Raw genomic sequence first — 22,574 nt, 5'->3', positions numbered from 1 at the left:
TATGTAATGATGCTGTAAGGAAATGGGAGATCTAAGTACGTTGACTGTCCTAAACGATTTTCCTAAAGATGCTAGGTGACTCAAACAATTTGGTATTGCAGAAACATTGGAGGAAATGGTATCTGTATTAGATATTATACACTCACATAAATACAAGCTGCCAAAGCTGACTTGTATACCCTGACTGTTCCAGGGTTCAGACTTTACTGATGGCATGGGTAGACTCTGATGAATGGCCTAGACTGGACCTAGTCCAACTCTTTTCATGCCATCAGTTGTAGATTGCCTAAGAGCACTAAATTATGGCATTGTTCCTGCGGGTCTTGTAGATGTTGTGACAAATGGTATGTCCATTAACAGCTGAAGAAGATCCAGGAACCACGTTGGGGATGGCCAAACAAGAGTTATTCTGACCAACATAATTAATTATTTTCTGACTTTGGGTAGACAACAGGATATAATGAGGAAAGGGTAAAATGTAGGAAGACTTTGATTCCAAGAATGGATAGAGCCGTTTGTTACTAGAGCCAAAGCTTCTGGTCTCCAGTCGTAAAACTGGTGAAACTGGGTATTCATTATGGAGTGAAATAGATCTTTTGGGAATGGACCCAATATTGTTTGAAATTGTTGGGAAATTAGAAATGTGAAGGCATCAGTCATTAGAATCCCTGAGGTGATGAAAATACCAATTTGCTATGGAGTTTGGATTACTCAGGAGATATTTTCTGTTTCTGAAATGTTGAGCTACAAGCAGTATTCCCAAAATTGTTTTGTTAGATTGGCTAAAATCATGTCTCATGGGCGCTCCAAATGATTGATTGATCTCACTACTGTGAGGTTGTCCATTCTTAGGAGAACTGAACAATGAACATGGTTTTGTGAATGTCTGGAGGGAAAATGAGCCTGCAATAAATTCTAACTATTTTATATTCTTAGAAGACCTTTGGCTCCACCAGTCTCAAATTGACTACAATAATTTGCACTTGACAAACTTGCATCTGATTCTATGAGAAGCTCTGGGGTGAATTGAAAATTGATTTTCCTTTCCAAGCATTGAGCTGGTCTAACCACCAATTTGCTGCTTCTTATTCTCCCCAGCTAAGGCACTCGAGTCCTAAAAATACTAGACCCTTTTGCTCTTTTTTAGATGATAGGGGATGAGACCTGGAAAAATCTGCTGCTTTGAAGCACCAACTGATTTACTACCCTGTCCAGTTGGTAAAGGAATATATGAGATCATTATTTCTTGGTAGTAAGAATCTTTTATTCCAGAAGTTGTAATATACAAGAATTCAAATCACTAGTAATCCTAGAAATTCTATTGACCGTGCAGAAAAGAGAGAAAGGGGAACTTGGATGATTTTGTTTTTAAAAAACCTCATACTTTCCAGGAATGAAATAGAAATCTGCAATTGGATCAGGAGACTGTTCTTGTTTTTGGACATTATCAAAATGTCAACCAGGTAGATTATTTAAGGTACACTTTAGGTCTTCAGACGAGCCATTACCAGCTTAATTTTGTTAAACACCAAGCAGCTGAAATTAGCTGGAAAAGGAGAGCTGTTAACCGGCAGAATTAATTCCTCAACTGGATTTGGAGGAACTTTCAATAAAGAAGAAAGATGGGAACTGATAAACTGGCATACCTGAGATCAAGTCGTCATCCAGTAGAAAGGTTGTAGGAGTGGTCTCTATCTTGAGGTGCCTTTAAAGAACAAACTAATTGAAATGAATGTTTATTCCCTGTCTTAACTTTTGTTTTTCTATGTACCAGAAATGGATTGCTTTAATAACTTGTAGGATTAAAGGTAGTAGTGTTTATCACTCGTTTTGATAATAATTCATGGATACCCAGGTATAAGGAAATGCCTCCTTGGCATGGTTACCCCCTGACTTTTTGCCTTTGCTGATGCCAAGTTATGATTTGAAAGTGTGCTGAGGCCTGCTAACCAGGCCCCAGCACCAGTGTTCTTTCCCTAAAACTGTACCTTTGTTTCCATAATTGGCACACCCTGGCATCCAGGTAAGTCCCTTGTAACTGGTACCCCTAGTACCAAGGGCCCTGATGCCAGGGAAGGTCTCTAAGGGCTGCAGCATGTCTTATGCCACCCTGGGGACCCCTCACTCAGCACAGACACACTGCTTGCCAGCTTGTGTGTGCTGGTGGGGAGAAAATGACTAAGTCGACATGGCACTCCCCTCAGGGTGCCATGCCAACCTTACACTGCCTATGGCATAGGTAAGTCACCCCTCTAGCAGGCCTTACAGCCCTAAGGCAGGGTGCACTATACCATAGGTGAGGGCATAGGTGCATGAGCACTATGCCCCTACAGTGTCTAAGCAAAACCTTAGACATTGTAAGTGCAGGGTAGCCATAAGAGTATATGGTCTGGGAGTCTGTCATACACGAACTCCACAGCACCATAATGGCTACACTGAAAACTGGGAAGTTTGGTATCAAGCTTCTCAGCACAATAAATGCACACTGATGCCAGTGTACATTTTATTGTGAAATACACCCCAGAGGGCATCTTAGAGATGCCCCCTGAAAACATACCCGACTTCCAGTGTGGGCTGACTAGTTTTGCCAGCCTGCCACACACCAGACATGTTGCTGGCCACATGGGGAGAGTGCCTTTGTCACTCTGTGGCTAGTAACAAAGCCTGTACTGGGTGGAGGTGCTTCTCACCTCCCCCTGCAGGAACTGTAACACCTGGCGGTGAGCCTCAAAGGCTCACCCCCTTTGTTACAGCACCACAGGGCATTCCAGCTAGTGGAGATGCCCGCCCCCTCCGGCCACGGCCCACTTTTGGCGGCAAGGCCGGAGGAGATAATGAGAAAAACAAGAAGGAGTCACTGGCCAGTCAGGACAACCCCTAAGGTGTCCTGAGCTGAGGTGAATCTGACTTTTAGAAATCCTCCATCTTGCAGATGGAGGATTCCCCCAATAGGATTAGGGATGTGCCCCCCTCCCCTCAGGGAGGAGGCACAAAGAGGGTGTAGCCACCCTCAGGGCTAGTAGCCATTGGCCACTAACCCCCCAGACCTAAACACACCCCTAAATTGAGTATTTAGGGGCCCCCAGAACCAAGCAAGATAGATTCCTGCAACTTGAAGACGAAGAAGGACTGCTGACCTGAAGCCCTGCAGAGAAGAAGGAGACACCAACTGCTTTGGCCCCAGCCCTACCGGCCTGTCTCCCCACTTCAAGAAAAACTGCAACAGTGACGCGTTCCCCAGGGTCCAGCGACCTCTGAAGCCTCAGAGGACTACCCTGCATCTAAAAGGACCAAGAACTCCCGAGGACAGCGGCTCTGCTCCAAAGAAGAAACAACTTTGTAACAAAGAAACAAACTTTAAAGGACTGCACGTTTCCCGCCGGAACCGTGAGACTTTCCACTCTGCACTCGATGCCCCCGGCTTGACCTGCGGAGAAACAACACTACAGGGAGGACTCCCCGGCGACTGCGACCCTATGAGTAGCCCGAGTTGATCCCCCTGAGCCCCCCCAGCGATGCCTGCAGAGGGAATCCAGAGGCCCCCCCTGACCGCGACTGCCTGCTTCTAAGAACCCGACGCCTGGTAAAGACACTGCACCCGCAGCCCCCAGGACCTGAAGGATCCGACCTCCAGTGCAGAAGTGACCCCCAGGTGGCCCTCTCCCTTGCCCAGGTGGTGGCTACCCCGAGGAGCCCCCACCCCTTGCCTGCCTGCTTCGCTGAAGAGACCTCTGGGTCTCCCATTGAACTCCATTGCAAACCCGACGCCTGTTTGCACTCTGCACCCGGCCGCCCCCGTGCCGCTGAGGGTGTACTTTTTGTGCTGACTTGTGTCCCCCCCGGTGCCCTACAAAACCCCCCTGGTCTGCCCTCTGAAGTCGCGGGTACTTACCTGCTGGCAGACTGGAACCGGGGCACCCCCTTCTCCATTAAAGCCTATGCGTTGTGGGCACCACTTTGACCTCTGCACCTGACCGGCCCTGAGCTGCTGGTGTGGTAACTTTGACGTTGCCCTGAACCCCCCACGGTGGGCTACCTTTGACCCAACTTTGAACCCTGTAGGTGGTTTACTTACCTGCAAAACTAACAAATACTTACCTCCCCCAGGAACTGTTGAAATTTGCACTGTGTCTAGTTTTAAAATAGCTTATTGCCATTTTTGCCAAAACTGTACATGCTATTTTGCTGATTCAAAGTTCCTATGATACCTAAGTGAAGTAACTTTCATTTGAAGTATTGATTGTAAATCTTGAACCTGTGGTTCTTAAAATAAACTAAGAAAATATATTTTTCTATATAAAAACCTATTGGCCTGGAATTGTCTTTGAGTGTGTGTTCCTCATTTATTGCCTGTGTGTGTACAACAAATGCTTAACACTACCCTCTGATAAGCCTACTGCTCGACCACACTACCACAAAATAGAGAATTAGAATTATCTCTTTTTGCCACTATCTTACCTCTAAGGGGAACCATTGGACTCTGTGCATGCTATTTCTTACTTTGAAATAGTACATACAACTTCCTACACCAGATATACTAAAAGAGTACCTGTTTGAGAAAAATGTATGGAAAGAAGGTTTGGGCAGAATGGCTATAAAATTAAATGTGATAACCATTCACAGTTGATAAAGCCCAGGGATGTGTTGTGATCTGATGGCTATTAACTAAAGATAATGAGCTTTGGCCTCTCCTAAGATTGGAGGAACTTGTTGTACATTACTGTTGGTAATAACAGCTCTTGTTTCTCCTAGGAACTAGTCAAGGGCCATTCTGCATCATGGGCAAAAGGTTTGTCTGTTGTATTGGAAGCCATACTGCCCTCTGTTGTTTGTAAAGTGAAACTGGTTTTCAAGTTGTAAGGGACTGGACGAACAGCACCTTTTTCCAGCTGGTCCAGGAAACATATGTTGGCTGGAGACCTTTTTCAGCATTAATTTGCTTTTTTTATACAGCTGAATGTGTTAAAATATTTTGGAAATTTTCGTTATCAAATTCTCCCCAAATAAAAGTCCATTTGCTGCTGGACCCTCTTCAGAATAGGCTTATTCCATGAGTTTTGGATCTAATTTCATGAAGGGGCTTTTCTAAAGAAACTGCTAAGCTGAGCTCGCAATCTGACACCACCAGAATCTCTGGTAGGAGGAGATCCTGAATCCACAGGCCAGTGTTTCAACTTGCTGAATGTTGGAGGCTTTTTGGCTATAGGTTTTGCAGAAAAATGCACTGTATTTGTCTAGGCTTCAATCAATATTAGAACTAGAAGACACACCCCAGCTTCCACCACCAGGCTCGGTCAAGGCCATAATGATACATTTTCCCATTTCTCCCCTTGGATACTTTCCACCGTTGAGGCATTGACAGCAGATATGAAAGATGTGCTAACAAATTGCTTTAAGTTATCTCTGAATACCTCTTCACTATCATCTATCTCATTCTGAGATGGTCAGCCATTTTGATAAAAAAAAATGTGTATCTATTTAAGAAGCTATTAACAAATCTTTGTAATAGTAATAAAGTTCTTGTGAATAAATTGAAAGGAGCCCGTAGTAAATTGAGCTTGTTTTTCACCCAAAACGAGGGATGAGTTCAGCAGACTGAGGGGGAATTCTTGGGTAAGTAGACAGAGAGCATATCCAACAGGCACCTGCTGTGTCGTCGTAACTGTGCTGAGGAAAAACAAGAACACTCCCCACGTGAGCTACGAGCCTGCTGGTGTGCGCTACCTCACATTGCGGCCCCTGCAGGACCTTATGAAAACTCAGGTGTACCGGCGCAAAAACCACCATACGCCTGCAAATGAAAGATTTTATTAGTGTAGAGCGAAGTTGAGCACCACTAATTGAAGAATAAATAAATTTAAGAAACTGACGCCAGCAGCGAGAAAGAGAAAGTGTTGATAGTTCAGGGGGGTATTAACAGATTAGTGATACTAACATTGGTAGTCCTTTTGCAATGCTTTCTGTGTAGTGTAGTCCCTATGTTTAGTATGGTGTTTTGTCCTATGGTCACCAACTGGCTGCTGTATGAAAATAAACAGCAAGAAGAAAGCATGATAATGAGCCTCCAGACTTGACATAAAAGTGTAGTTGGTAAAAGGTTGTTATTACACGTGAGTCAACTGAACAAATTCCTGTTGCAGAAGAACTGATAGTTCACCTCATTTAATCTGCTTTACGTATATGAATTATAATTTAAGTCCCATATTTATATTTTTTTAGCACCACATTTGCGTAGTTTTTTGATGCAAAATCGGCGCAAACTCTCAAAATACAATTGTATTTTGTAAGTTTGCGCTCCTTTTGCGTCAAAAAACGACGCAAGTGTGGCGCTAAAAAAGTATAAATTTGGCCCCTAGTCCGTACATTTTAAGACCAAATTTTAACCATGCTCTCCAATTTGTATCGATATCAATGAAACTACCACAAGATGCAGGACCTCAGGGAGGGTAACGTGGGCCCAGCGATTAGGGCACTGCGGACCAGTCACTTTCTGGCGCTCCCTGCGCTTGCCGTCCACGGCCCGCGTATCTCTTAAGATGGTTGTGCTGCCCAGACTGCTATATTACTTTGTTAATTTGCCTTTCACCCTTCCGCCCTCTTGGTTTCGACCACTGGACATGATGATTAGGGAACTGATTTGGGATGGTGGACGACAACGAGTGGCACTGACCACTCTGAGACTGCCCCAGAATGCCGGGGGGGGGGGCTCGGAGTCCCCGACTTTGAGTTTTATTTCCTGGCAGCCCAGTTACAATGGGTTGCGTGGTGGCTCAGCGGGATGGGGCTATCGGAGCTGGCAGCAGACGGGGGAGATCCCAGCAGCACTGGACTGGTGGTTGGGCTGCTTTTGCCGACCGCACGTGGCATTAAGAGGGGAGTGTTGCTGACGACGGCTCTTGCCCACTGGCGGAGAGTCCTTAGACGAACACACACGGAAGTACCTTACGCGCCAGCTATGCCCCTAGTGGGAATGCCACACAGCAATCCCCTCTCTTGGTTTACAAAACGACAACTACACTGCTGGATGGCCATGGACCTGCACATGCTGGGCGCACTTTACAGTCAAGGTTCGCTGATCCCGTTTGTTGATCTTATGGAGCAGACTGGTCTGCCTCGCGGGCAGTTCCTGACGGATGAGGCGATAATGGGATCTATCCGGGCCCTCTGGAAAGGTGTAGAGGGTGAACCTCCCACACACAAGGTCTTACAGACTATGCTGTCCATGGAGGGGCTCACATTTGGGCCCATATTTATACTTTTTGACGCTAAACTGCGCTAACGCAGTTTAGCGTCAAAAAATTTTGCGCCGTCTAACGCCATTCTGAAGCGCCATGCGGGCGCCGTATTTATGGAATGGCGTTAGACGGCGCAATCAGACCGGCGCTGCCTGGTTTGCGTGGGAAAAAACCACGTAGACCAGACAGCGCCGGCGTAGGGGGAAAATGGCGTATGGGCGTCTTAAAATGGGGCAAGTCAGGTTACGTCGAAAAAATCGTCGTAACCCGACTTGCGCCATTTTTTTTCGACGCCCATCCCCCATCAACATGACTCCTATCATTGTAAAGATAGGAGTCATGCCCCCTTGCCCAATGGCCATGCCCAGGGGACTTATGTCCCCTGGGCATGGTCATTGGGCATAGTGGCATGTAGGGGGGCACAAATCAGGCCCCCCTATGCCACAAAAAAAAAAAAAAAAAAATACTTACCTGAACTTACCTTAATGTCCATGGGATGGGTCCCTCCGTCCTTGGGTGTCCTCCTGGGGTGGGCAAGGGTGGCAGGGGGGGTCCCTGGGGGCAGGGGAGGGCACTCTGGGCTCATTTTGAGCCCACTTGTCCCTTAACGCCATGCCTGACCCAGGCGTTAAAAAGCGGCGCAAATGCGCCGTTTTTAGCCACGCCCACTCCCGGGCGTCTCTTTTGCCCGGGAGTATAAATACCACGTAAAGGCCTGGGAGTCATTTTTTAAGACGGGAACGCCTCCCTTGCATATCATTAACGCAAGGAAGGGGTTCACGCTAAAAAATGACGCACATTCCGGGAACTTTGGCGCTAGACGCCTCTAACGCCATAGTATAAATATGGCGTTAGTTGGCGTTAGTTTAGCGTCGAATTTGCGTCGAAAAAAACGACGCAAATTCGGCGCAAACGGAGTATAAATACGGGCCTTGGTCTTCTGGCTTTACAAGTCACTACTGGCAATGGTACAAAACCCGCTGGATGCTCTATGGGCTAGATGAGAGAAGGATCTAGATAGACAACTCACTGATGGAGAATGGGACAGGATTCTTGAGTATGCCCCCTTGGTCTCTCGAAACACCCGACTAAAATATATACAATATAACTACACACATAGGACTTACTTAACCCTGTGGCGACTGACGATCATATACGGGGGGCTGGGTTGGGTTGCCCACAGTGCCGATTGTTGGATGTAGGATTTGGACACATGACATGGGGATGTCCACAGCTGCAAGAATTTTGGAGGTGGGTCACCCATAAAATCAACCATAGACTGCATAGACGACTAGAGACTACAATGGAAACCTGCCTCCTGGGGTTATTCACTCAGCCATACCCCAAAAAAGTGGGCAACAGATTTGTTGATTTGGCTTTGGTGTTGGCTAAGCGTTGAGTATCAATGGCATGGAAACAAATTGAGGGTCCCATCATACAGACTTGGACACAAGATGTCACGAGGTGGGGTAGAGCAGAGGAGAGATCCTTGAAGAGGGAAGAAGGCAAAGGGATGAGGCTTAGGCCACTTGCCCCACTGTGGTCGGAGGTGATGGATAGCTGGGAAAACAGTGCTGCGGGACTAGGCTCTGATCATGAGAGTGAGACTGGGAGCACTACAATGAGTTTATAGGAGAGGAATGTAGGGAGTGTATCCTTATATTATCTCCAGGACCCCCAGGGGAACGACACATTGGTGGGTGGCTCCCCCCCTGCACACTCTACCCATGTACAGACTCCGGGACAGTACTCAAACGAGAATTTGCATGTCTATTGTCGACACGCCGCTTGCTTGTACAAATAGAAGGACCATGGGCACATTATTTGTTTTGTTTCTCTTAGCTTTGTTCTATTATTGGCTTCATTTCTGATTGACTCGTAATAAGCATTGCAGATATCGAATTGGATTGGCAATCCCTAGAGAGCATGAATACGCACTGCTGAAGGCATTAGACAGTGGTCTTAAGGGTCGTGAACACTTCCACTCCCACTCCTCCATTGCCCTAGATTACTGTTAAAAACCACTAAACAACTGAGTACTACTGGCATACTAACAAAGGGCTGAGAACTTTAGCGACAAAACGGAACTACTATGCTATGCTGTAAGTTCACTTTGCCTGTAAAGCCTAAATTTGTCACTTGCACGACTGTCAAGAAGTGTGTCATACATTGTATTAGGCATTATGTTATACCTGCTTGAACTTCATATGAAATGCCAATAAAATAAAAGTTAAGGAAAAAACAATCAATGATTCTTTCAATCTACATGTTGGGTTGAACCCCCGCAGTCTGGGCCATTTCGATTGTCAGGTGCAAACCTGGCGTGTTGTGCCACTAAATATCATTAGAATTGACACTTCACATAATGGATTTCATTGGTATCTTTCAAACCAAAATAATTTCAAACTTCTTGCCAAGCTTTTAACCAAGGGTGAGCTTTTTTTACTGAAAATACATGAAACATGAAAATGATGCTTTACCATAACCTTGTTCACCGTGAATCCCATTCGTATTCAACATCTACCTAGATGATTAAAACCTCCACTCATTATGCTGACTGAACCATTCATAATTCTATTGATATTTTCATCTATGAACCTTCAAAAGTTCAAAAGAACATGTTTTGCCCCGAGTTAACGTGATAAAGCCCTACTTTTATATACTATGTCCTTGCTTTTTAGAACTTCACTATAGTTGTGCTTTTACCACTGCCTAAGCCACAAACAGTCATATTAAGGTTAGAATTATTTTCACATAAACAAATACTTTTTTATGAAAAATAATGCAATTGATTATGCTGGACCTCACTATCACCTCCCAGCACTCAGTGCTACTCTACACTATGACTCTCGCACTGCTGAACTGCCGCCCAATATCAACACCTTCAAGCCCACCCCAGAAGACGATATCACCCCACTACAAGTGCTGTTACTTCACACTCTTGTATTACCACCCTCAGCACTGCATTTCCAGCTCCACACCATAACGCATCTTTCAGCTGCACTACCACACCATTATATATCCACCACTACAACCGAATGATCACCCCTCTGCACTCCACATCCTTAAAGCGCTGCCACGCCACAACACCGGCCACCGCAGAAACCAACTACCACCCTTTTATTTCTCCACACTACCACTGCTACCACTTCCATACCCCAAAGCCTATCACCTAGTATACCAACCTATCTACAGCAGCACATTACCACCTTGTCAATGTAGTACTGCTACCTACAAACTACCACACAATGGCGATCCAGCATCAACCAGTTAACCATCCATGTATACCATATTACCACTCCAAGAATGATTCCTCACTACAGCAGCACACTATCATGACCACTACTCCATCACCTCGCATCACTGTTCTACTACTGCCAGTACCACAGTCCCATTGCTGAGCAATGCATATCTGCTGTGCACCTTAGCACTACCACCCTCTACCATCATTCTGCCCCTCTATCTACTTCTAGCACCATAATACCCCCACTACTAAAATACCACCCTTGCATCACCATACTTTAGTCTTCCAGGACTACACTGCTTCGCCAACCACAACACCACCACCCACAAAAGCGCTATGCCCCTTACAGCAAAAACACTACCACCCTCCATCAGTTCCCTGCCATCCAACCATAATTAATCTTGCTAAGTCCACATAAACATAGCAATTTCACCTTTTGAGTGTTTTTTTAGTTCACTGGTCTGTTCTGCCGTCTGCTTTGGGCCAGGAATAGGGAAAGAAAACCACTATATTTGGTCAGATTTAATCTTTTTAGTGTGTTCTATAACTGCTTTAATTTTGGAATTGTGACTTGCCAAGCTTTTACTACGATTGTGTTTTTTTTTATTCAGAGACCATTGTCAAAGATGACATGAACAACTACATGAGCCAGTATTACAATGAGCCCAGCAGTGGTAAGTTGAATGAATCAATGAATACGTGTATGATTGAACAAATATTTGAAATATAAACAAACCTCAACACTAGAGCACTTCAGTTTCCCAGTTCGTTTGTACGAATGAACTGTATATATATTTGTCTCTCACTCTTTGACGTGTGTGATTTCACCATGCCTCCCAATACTATATGCTAGTACGTCGGTTTGAATGGTACGCGAATGTATGATAAGTACAGTTGGTGGTGTTGCAAATATCGAACGTATAGTAGTCAATTGTCATATGTACCCCAGGTGGAGATGGTTATAGTTGGTGTGGTGCTCACAGGTGTTACAGGTATAGTTTATGTTGCTAGTAGGTATCAAAGGGTTATGGTGGTTGTCCTTGCAGGTGACACATGTACAGTTCGGGAAATGCAGTGACACCAGGACAATAAGAGCTCATTGAAACATCAAACCTATGGTAATGCTTCAGCTCATATTTTAAACAGACAAAAAACTTGCACTAGGAGATACCACACTGCGTACACCAGAATATACATATTGACCTAGGCTCCATGTTGAAATACAAAGTATGGCTGTTGTTTACTAACACCACAACTTATCATCCTGCTTCGGGGCACACACACACACCAACAACTCACCTCTCTCTTTATTGGTCGTTCTGAATTACACTTACCAGACCGGACATTACATTTGTGCAGCAGGTACAGTGGCACCATGCCCAACACAAACACAATGAACATAAACCAAAACTTAATTTCACCCATCTACATATTCGTCTTCGGTCCATAGACTCACTTCACTCCTCCCCACTCCCCCATGCTTTCAAAAAGTCCTAACTTCCATTCAGGAAGTAAGTCTCCTGGCTCAAGGACAGTAATTTCACTCCTTTGTGCTTTGATGCAAGTTGTAACGTTAACCTTCCTGCTACTTGTAAACAAACATACACCACAATCTTAGAGCCACTCTGAGAATCCCTTTTCCACCCACCTACAGGTCCAAGCATCCCCAACCCCCTTTCCCTCTGCCTTTCTAACTTTAAAGCTTCACAATCTGCTTTTAGGTTCTTTTAACACTTTGCCGGAAACTTTGTCTACTTACACCTCACCACACACTCTGACAACAATTACACTACATCCTTCATGCCCTTTCACCAAGGACAACAATTAAAAATATATGCTCTTTCAGTTATTAAATCACATAAGCAACACAAACAGGCCTCTCACTTTTTATTACTTTTCCAGCCCTAGCCTATACAACAACATTATATGTCTATGTGCACTAACATCTAATGCCAAAATAAAATCAATATACAATAATAATTTGTTGTTCTGCAATAAAATACATAGCATGGCCATCGTGTTGTATGTGAGAACCTGCACAAGCTTTCCATTGATGAATGCAGGAAGGCCTTCAGGGCCAGACGGATAGCTGGTTCCACCAGATTGATGTGGAGCCAGCCCTCCACTCGAGACCAGCATCTTCTGATCTCTCTCTCTCCTCAGCTAAACCCCGTCAACCCAGCAATGATGCATCTGTCACCACTGTCATCTCAGGGTAGGGAAGGTAGTGGGCTGCCACATGAAACACTATAGTCGGTCAGCCCCCAATGAAGGTCTCAAGCTGTTTTCTGCGAGATCTGGAAGGTTTTGGAAAGGTGGCCCTGATACTAAGCCCACTAGGATTTCAGACTCAACTGTAGGGCTTGCATGCACCATCTGGCGTGTTGACCAGAAGAATGCATATAGCTAAAATGCCAAGAAACCTCAAAGTGATCCTTATCTGGATCCAGGAGAAAGCCTAAAACAGTGGGTTTATAACTCGAATGTCCAGAACTATTTATTCTGAAGGAAAATCCCCAAACTCCACAGTATGGAGGATCGTCCTATGAATGAAAGCCTCGTGAGGGAATCAAGTGCCAGTCTAAGATGTTTGGGCATCTGCCTGTTCACACGCTGCAAGAACATAGTTTTGAACAGGGAGCCATCAAAGTATATTATATGTGAATGCATCCTTAAATGGAAGTAAGAGCTCAGAGGAAATTTGTTTTAGTCTTTACAGAGTGCAGCTGTAATTCTAGTGCCTCGGCTGCCCTCTGAACCACCACTGCAAATGAGGCAGTCTCTTCTGTTGGTGGCCCAAGAACCAAGTGAAGCTCGCTCAGAAAAGGCCTTAAATTCACAGCATTGTGTAAATCAAGGTAAAAGGCATCATCAGGGTAATGAGGGGTGATCAAACCATTTCCCTCACCCTGATCATCATCAACATCCTGTGATGCATCCTTCTTTTGCACACGGTCAGAGTCAGAACTAAAAAGATAATACATCTTCTGCTGATTGCCGTGAGACAGCAGAGGCACAGGATTAGAGTAATGACAATTGGTTGCAGTTTTGTAAATTCATAACGCAACATCGGTCAAGCTCAAATCAACATCGGTTTGGGATTCGACTTTAAGGTTTAGATGACTACACAGAAGAAGAATGGTACCACTTACCTTGCAACAGTAGCCACAAGAAAAAAATCAAATGGCAACCATTATAAGATTCAAGTGGAGAGGGCTAGCAAGGGGACATCGGGGGAGTAGTTCCTGTTGAACCGAACATCTGGTTACTGATGTCTTCTGGATGATAGAGGGAGCGTTATCAGATATATTTTACTATGGATATTATAGATGTTCCTACCTGAATCCTTGTGAAAATTTATCGCAGAGGGAGGTACAATGAACACACTCTTACTCTTCTGGATACCTGGCTTTTGGGTTTTGGAGATGAGGAAGAGGGGAATGAGACTCAGCTGAAGCCTGTAAAGGTAACACCAATTACTCACATCCCAAAGATCAAAGGAACACTATTCCTCTACCAAACTTAGGCCCAGCTTTTGAAAGGTGTCACGTAGCCCAGTGCAGCAGCCAAAAATGCTGCATTGCATGACAAGGAGAGAGCAGGAGAGCGCCATATTCACAGAAATGGCACTCTCCTCCCCTCTCCCTAGCGCCGGCGCTGATTTCAGCTGCCATGCACCATGCACAAACCTTAGCGCCATAGTGCTAGGGTGTGTGCGTGAGGCTAGCATATGTTTTGTACAGGAAGGGTACAGTACAGCACACATGCAAAGTCGGAAAAGCAGGGAGAAATAAAAACATTTCTCATTTTAAAGCCGGCTTTTCAGCGGCGTTAATTTCTGGTGCTAAACCCTCTCTTCTGATGTTTCAGAATAGGTTTAACACCAAATGCATGGGTGGTAGCACAGGTATGCCCATGTACCAACCCTGTAATGCTCCCTTGAAGCAAAGTAACGTAAAGCAGCATTTTACACTACTTTGCTTTACTGTGCCACACAAACCAACTAAAATACCAATTAGCGTTGGTTTGTGAATCCCAAAAAAAAGTATAGCGTCGATTTAGCATTACAAAAGTAATGCTAACCTGACGCTAAATCTTGGAGAATCTAGGTATTAGAATTAACATCGATCCTGCCCACAAGCTGACATTTCACCAACCTCATCAACTAGGGTGTCACACATCTGTGTCTCTTCTGGTTGCAGACTGCAGTTCCTTATAGGTTAAGTACCCCATGTTCTTTGATAGTAAGTCAAGGGGCTTACATTAGACCTCAAACAAAAATTCACTGGGTAGACTGCAAAATATCCTCTCATTTTCTGTGTCCAAAAGTAGTCACCAGGTGTCTGAACACAAAATCTTTGGTGGTTTGTTCATGAAATAGCACCACTGTTAAACCTAACAATAAGTCTTGCCCAATGTGTATATGACAACTCATCCCTATCTCTTAATGTTGTAGGTCTCTCTAACAAAATGTACCACAGGGTAATGACACAAACACTATTAATGTGTTAGAATTCCTGACTTCCAACTAGCAGAATTCTTTATAGGACTGCATTTCTGGTGGAGAATTCCCTCTGCTCCACAGAGTGTTATTAAGGTCTACTGCTGGATTTCAGTCTAAAAGAAAACAACCATCAAGTATCGCACCAGCTTGCTGCTACAATGAGGAAATGTTGCATTGACTGGTGGTTGGAAAGGGACAGGGATGGCTTTTATGGCCAAGCTCCCCACAAGATTCTTGCCAACTCTTGCACCCTTGGTAATCTCCCAGGATTTGACATGGGCCTCAGCACCAAATCATCCTCTGAACCAGTAGCATCAGCACCAGTGTTGAGGTGGTTGGAACCAGCAGTAATGAGGGGGATTGGAGTAGAGGTCTGTACCCGAGTCAGTAAGGGCCTGATAGCAGGTTCCAATGTATTCCAATTAGAGGTCCTTTAGGTCGACTGAGCCCCAAGGCCCACTAGAGAAAGCCAGAAGCACACTGTGGCCCGTATTTATACTTTTTTGCGCCGCATTTGCGTAGTTTTTTGACGCAAAAACGGCGCAAACTTGCAAAATGCCATTGTATTTTGTAGGTTTGCGCCGTTTTGCGTCAAAAAGCGGCGCAAATGCGGCGCTAAAAAAAGTATAAATACGGGCCTGTATATTTCCAGCATGGCCTCTTTGAAGACCTCCATCCGCTGCAGTGATGACAATGGCCCAGGGTTCTCAGGCACATCAGGCAGCTGGAAGGTCAGATCAGTGACTGGTGGCCTCAATGGAGTGTGACATACGCCTTGGTACCCTTGTATGTTCTCCTGGGAGTCTGAGTGGTGGTATGTGGTTGAGTCCTGGTTCACTGTTTTATATTTGCACTTGTACTTACTGGAAGACTATGAGTGGGAAATGGAATGGCCGTAGAAGTGTAACTGTGACCGGCAGAGAATCCAGGCCTGTGACTTGGAGCGGGATCTATGCAAAGTAAATATAAGTACTTCTTGTTTGCAGCGACAACGTTTCACCTCCCAGTCTAAAATCTCTTTTGGGTGCAAAAGAGTGCACTTATCACAGGACTTAAATTACTGTCCCAATCCCTTGTACCAAAGACATACCTCATGCAGGTCCATGATCAATATCTTCTTGCAGCCGTCATGGCACAGCTTGATTCCTGTCATTGTTGATGGGAATGTTGTTCTGTAGCACTGTGAAATATGTGGGAGTTTAGCTTGACATCCATGTCAGAAGGCATGGAAAGAAAAGAATTGACACCGGCACACAGGGGTGCTCCTATATATGGCTCCATTTTGTCACATCCATGGCAGTATGGAGCCAAGGTGGAACTGCCCAACACCACCTTGCAGGTCGCAGCAGCTCTGCTATTAAAAATATCCAGATCCAATCTGGCACCATGGGAATATTTGAACGTAAGGAATCTGCAGTTAGAAGTATCCATGAGAGGCATTATTGTGATTTCTACATTAGCATGACATATTTCTGCCTACATATTAGCAGTTTTTCACCTCAGCAAATGTTCTTGCTATGGGAGTGGAAATCATCTTTCATCTTGTGTTTGAGGGGATAAACAACTTCTTACAGGGAAACAAGGGACCAAACAGCATTTTTTTTTTTTTTTTTTTTTGCAGGTTAACATTCTGAATTCCTGTAGGGAAGCACCCCTTTTGACATGGCTAGCCCCCACTTTTTGCTTGGTTTCTGATGTGGCTTTCCACTGGGTCCCTGCTAACCAGGTCCTCAGTCCCAAATCTATTTCCCCAAAATTGCACAGTTGTTTTGCACAATTGGCAAACTCTTTAGCTACCACTGTAAGGGCCAGATGTAGCAAAGGTTTAGCGACTCGCAAACGGCGAAAAACGCCATTTGCGAGTCGCTAAAGCCACTTTGCTATGTAGAAATGCATTTTGCGAGTCGGAACCGACTCGCAAAATGCATTTCCGACTCGCAAATAGGAAGGGGTGTTCCCTTCCTATTTGCGACTCGCAATGCGATGTAATTCCATTTGCGACCGCGAATGCGGTCGCAAATGGACTCGCAGTTACCATCCACTTGAAGTTGATGGTAACCCAGTCGCAAACGGGAAGGGGTCCCCATGGGACCCCTTCCCCTTAGTGTCTGGCATTAAAAATAATTTTTCAGAGCAGGCAGTGGTCCAATGGACCACTACCTGCCCTGAAAAATACCGAAACTAAAGGTTTCGGTTTATTTTTCAAAGTGCAGCTCGTTTTCCTTTAAGGAAAACGGGTTGCACTTTGAAAAAAAAAAAACTGCTTTATTGAAAAGCAGTCACGGACATGGAGGTCTGCTGTCTCCAGCAGGCCTCCATCCCCGTGAGTGCCCTGAATCGCTATGGGGTCGCAAATTGCGACCCACCTCATTAATATTAATGAGGTGGCTCTTTGCGACCCCATAGCGACTCGCAGACGGTGTCTGAGACACCGTTCTGCATAGCAAATTGCGAGTTGCAATTTGCGAGTCGGAAGGACTCGCAAATTGCAACTCGCAATTTGCCACCTACCTACATCTGCCCCTAAGTCCCTAGTAAATGGTACCCCTGGTACCTAGGGCCTGGGGTACTAAAGAAGGTCTCTGAGGGCTGCAGCACCACTTGTGCCACCCTCAGGGACCCCTCATTTAACCTCCACAAGCCCATTTAAATGCATGTGCTGGTCACTGGTCATTACGAGTACCCCAGCTACATGATGTCTTCTCTAAATCTTGGGATGTTTGATATTAAACATCTCAGAATAATAAACCCTCACTGACCCCAGTACTGGATTTATTAAAAAATGCACACACAGGGCACCTTAGAAGTGCCCCCTGAAAACCTACCAACTACTAGTGTGTTGACTGCCTGGTCCTGACCAGTTAAGCCACCACAGACAAATTTCTGGCCACCCAAGGTGAGAGCTAGCACTCTGGAGGGCCTAAGACAAAAGCCTGCTTTGAGCAGAGGTGTCACCTCCTCTCCCAGGCAGAATGGACATTCCAGGGCAGAGAGCTTCAAAGGCCTTGCCGCCTTTGTAATGAGACCCAGGTCTCTCCAGATGGTGGAGATGACAGACCCCCCTGCCCTGACCCCCCCCCAATTGGCAGCAGCACAAGCGGTAAAATTAGTTAAATTAGGAAGATTGCCCACTTCATGCCAGTCCCACCCCTAAGGTGGACGAGCTGAAGTGGACACTACTTTTCAAATTCCTCCATCTTGCTTGGAAGGAATTAGGCCACTAGGGTTAAGGTTATGCCCACTTCCCAGCGGAAGTGGTCATAAGAGGGGTGTAGTCACCCTTAAGGTGGTCAGCCCATTAGCTACCACCTGGCACTCCCTGTAATACCCTTAAATTGAGTATTTAGATGGTACTCCTGAACCCTATAACTCAGATTTCGACAACCTAAGAAGACCCGGACAAAGAAGAGTTGCACCCGCAGAAGAGGAAACAAAGAAGCTGCTGATCTGGAACCAGCCCCTCTGGCCTGCCTGCTGACCTCGAAGGATCCTGTACAAAAAGCTAACTCGCCCAACCTTCAATAAAGACTCAAGTCTCCTGTGAGCACTGGACTTGCCCTGCAACAAGAAACCCCAAAGAAAACACTCTGCAGCTGCTGTACCTCGGAAACTCAACACCCGAAGTGACTATTGCACCCGACGTCCACGACCCAAGGTGAATCCAACCAATGGTGCCAACTCTGGTCCCCAGCTGCCCAGAGACCGACTCCAGTGTGATCTCACCCATCTTGGACTCTCCCGAGATGCATGCAGCCTCTGCACACAGGCCCCCTCTTCCACAGGCTTGTGGAGAGAGAAAACCCGACAGCTCCAGCAACCACTGCACCTATGACCCCTGACCCCAGCTGGGGTGGGGCACCGGTGCCAACGACGTCCCCCAGTTCCTAAGAGCTCACGTCACACCTGCCCGAACTCCCTGGCAACACCTGCAGCCTCAGCACACAGGACCCCCTGACTGCGAGTGCTCCTGAACTAGAAAATCTGGTGCCTAAAGGCACCCCTGCATTCGTCGCCCATGGGCATCTGAGAAGGGGACCAAAGGTGCACCTCTGTCGCTGAGCACCCCAAGTCTACTACCCACCTGTTTTTGTCCCCGAATGGCTTCCCAGCCAGCCACAGCCTGTTTATCACAGGGTCAAACTCCCATAGGAAACCATTGGGCATCCAACGCGTTACTGCACCCAGATGCCCAGTGTGGCCTGTTGATGTGGTTTTGATCAGTGCCAGTACTTACCTTAACTCCCTAACATTTGCTCTGTAAGTCACTACAAACCCTGTGTTTGCTGAACATTGTTTTTCCTCCATAGGATAACATTGAGAGAACTCTGAAAATTGCACTCTGTCTATTTTTGAAACTGCAAAGTATTTATGCTTAAAAGTCTACTTACCTGATTACGAAGTTCTTGGGTTTGAAACATATATAAAAGGAATAGTTATTTTTTTTAATTGGTCTCAGATTTAGTCTTTGAGTGTGTGCCTCATTTATTGCCTCTGTGAGTACAACAAACGCTTAGCACTACCCTCTGATAACCCTAACTGATCACCCACACTACCACAAATAGAGCATTAGTCCTGTCTGCTTTTGCCTCTGCAATACCAACTGGGGAGCCACTCTCTGCACAATGTACTTCATTTGAATGCACTATAGAGAGACAGATTCCTACAGTTCCTCATGATTTAAGCAAGTCAAGCCAGATTGTATATGGCAGCAAAATCCATGGTTAGCCCGGTATAGAGACAGTGAAAAAGAACTTAGTAGGCACACCAGGGATGGATGCCCGGTGGGAGACTCTTTCAGCATTTAGACCAATAACGCAGCAGTTTAAACCCTCCTTCATATTATCTATCGACTTCCAGCCATCCTTTTTCCTGGGAGCTCAAAGGTCTTCTGGGTGTTTAAGTTTTCAGTCTGGCCTAAGAGAGGGTATAGAATTTCACTTGTGTGGCAACTAGAAGCCAGTGACCCCCTCAGTGGCGTGCGACTAATGATCTTGCGTTAAATAAGCCTGAAGTTTGGAAAGCAGACTGATATGGTGGTAACATGATTTAGCTAATTGGTTGATCTGGCCCTTGCTCCATAACACTATAAATACCATCTCTGGGGTTTTAAACTCTTGTGAGAAGCCAGTATCCATGATACCTTCTTGACAGTATTTGTGCGACTCTCAGTCAGGGGCCATGGATTGATGCAACAGTGGAGAACCAAGCTATGGGATAGGTTGGAAAAAAAATCATCAAGAAAGGGCAAATAATACGGTAAAATTTACGGCAGTATTATTTTATCATTTCCACAGCTGTTAATACTGTTTGGCAAAGTTGCACCTCATTACTAAGAATCTAACACATCAGTACAGCAATTAAAAAATAAATGGTCATCAATTGGGCGGTACCAGGTTTTGGTGCATTTTTAGTAATGTTTCATTATTTAGAGCTATTAACAATTTTCTTGTTAAGCGAATCAGAAGATGCTGGCTCATGTGGCAACTGCGGCAAATCCATAATTATGCAGAAAAGGTTGCAGAATTGCATGCCTACAGCAGCCCTGTTTTTAGTTTACTCAGTTAAGGCACCTTCCTTATCCCTCGTTCATGTATTTTGAGTTGAAGAAAAGTAAATCAAACAATGGGAAAGTGGTTTTGTGGAGGGTTCTAAATTGTGTGGGAAGGAGGAGTGGTAATGTGGTCTTAATTACGTTTTATAATTGAAAGCACTGAAACATTTGCGCTGCCTTTGTCTCAAGGACTCCCGCTGACTGTAAGAGATAAAGGGTACTAACATTAATAATTGTGATTTCCAAATTGCTGTTCTTACACATTACTGACTGCAGAGAGCTTTATTTCTTGATTCCATGCAAACATTGTAAAATACAAAAATCAGATTATGCACAGATTTTGGAGACGGTGATGAACTGGTACGCAGCAAAAAACTGCAATTCTTATAGACCTGTTTGCATGCTTTAATGCTTTAATTCTGTTGGTGTTGTTTATTTTTATAGAAAGTGTTGTACCTGCCAGATGTGTCATTACAACAGCAGCCATAGATGTGCACCATCCGAACATCTCCTCCGACCTTTTCTCAGCAGAAGTGCCAACCAGGATAGAGAGAAATGGTACATCCACAAGTATCACCTCAGACAGTTCTAGGTCTCCGGAGAGCTCTGGAACTAGAGCCCAGAGCATCAGCAGTCAAAACTTTGGCTCCTCCACAGACTGCAGTACCACACGTGAGGAGGAGACATCAGAGTACTGTGCTCTGACCAGCGCCAGGGCCAGGAAGGGTGGTGAAACTGAGCCGGTGAGACACAGGGTCAACCACGCGGCGGTGAAGGAACTGCTATCATCTTTGTCAGACGACTCATCCTTAACACAAAAGGTACTGGATCCAGTCAACTTCAAATTGCCTTCTCCAGCCGGATCATCAAAAGTCAGCCCTGTGCTTGAGCACAAAGTGAACATGTACAACAAGAGGAACCAGGAGGGGATGGATGTCTTTCACATCAGTCCCGCCTTTCACTTTCCACAAAACACCCCAGCCTTTGACGAGAAACACAGGTCTTTGGAATCCAAAGAAAAGAAGTTAAACAGGTTCCCAGAGTCCTAGCTTTGCTTGGTGGATCACAAAATCAGCGCTTTGTCATTTCCACCAAAACTAATGTGGACAGTGGTACCCATACAGGCTGGACAATGTGTTTCTGTGTAACGTGAATCGGTTTGGTATCATGAAATGCATGCATTCTAAGAGCCAGCACTGCAAGACACTGTGCAATTGTTGCTTTGGAAATGAGTGAAATCAGAAATAATGTTGGTAACGACCTCAAATATGTACAGATTCTTAATCTTCAGTTTGTGGTTTTTACGCCGTTTATACTGAACTCTGAATTATTCGCCATCATTATCAGGTCAGGCTTCAGCAGGGTAAAAACACATTCTCTGTGCCAGATTTCTTACATTGCCTTTGTACATGACAATTCTAAAAACTTTGTACAAAAATTGCAATATTTTTGATCTCCTGAAACTTTTTGCGATTACTTTGAATGATGCAAATTAAAGAGATCTGAACAATGGTACTTGTTGTATGTCTTTATTAAATAGTATGCAATACACTTAGAGAAAAAGCAAAAACGAGGAGAAATAAAAGTATTTCTCCTCGTTGAGCCATGCTAACACCCCACCTAGGATGACGTTAGATTTTGGCACTGCCTCAGGTTTGCGATTCCTCATAAATCTGGATCAGCGTCAAAATGCAATGGGTGTTGCAGTGGAACACCCACAGCAACATCCATTGAATGGCCTTTCCACGCTAAGTGATGCGTGTGAAGGGGACGTATTTACAAGACAGCGTTGAGCCACAAAAAGTGGCTTAATGCTGCATTCTAAATATGACGCAAGGCCTTGCGTCACAGGAGCGTCGCTAAAAGTGACTGCCGGTGGCGCAAGGGCCTTGTAAATAAGTTCCTTTGGCCCATATTTATACCTTTTTATTGCTGCATTTGCGTCGTTTTTTTATGCAAAATTGGCGCAAACGTACAAAATACAACTGTATCCGCCAATTTTGTGTCAAAAAACGACGCAAATGCGGCGCTAAAAAAGCA

General features: G+C 45.1%; 1 protein-coding gene across 9 annotated transcripts in view; it reads left to right on the top strand.

Moving 5' to 3' along the window:
* The window catches only part of TMEM266 (transmembrane protein 266), a 394,446-nt gene extending 372,400 nt beyond the window's left edge, over nt 1–22,046 (top strand). For all 9 annotated transcript variants that reach the window (XM_069222037.1, XM_069222031.1, XM_069222036.1 and 6 more), the window contains 2 exons: nt 11,091–11,153; nt 20,979–22,046. In XM_069222037.1, coding sequence (XP_069078138.1) covers nt 11,091–11,153; nt 20,979–21,583 — 668 coding nt within the window. In that variant the 3' untranslated portion in view covers nt 21,584–22,046. The remainder of the gene's footprint in view (nt 1–11,090; nt 11,154–20,978) is intronic.
* Nucleotides 22,047–22,574: the final 528 nt, after the last annotated feature.

This window comes from Pleurodeles waltl, chromosome 3_1 (assembly GCF_031143425.1).
Source record: "Pleurodeles waltl isolate 20211129_DDA chromosome 3_1, aPleWal1.hap1.20221129, whole genome shotgun sequence".
In the NCBI taxonomy this organism is placed as follows: Eukaryota; Metazoa; Chordata; class Amphibia; order Caudata; family Salamandridae; genus Pleurodeles; species Pleurodeles waltl.
Note: the sequence above shows the minus strand (reverse complement) of the source record. Positions and strands in the feature narration are given on the sequence as shown.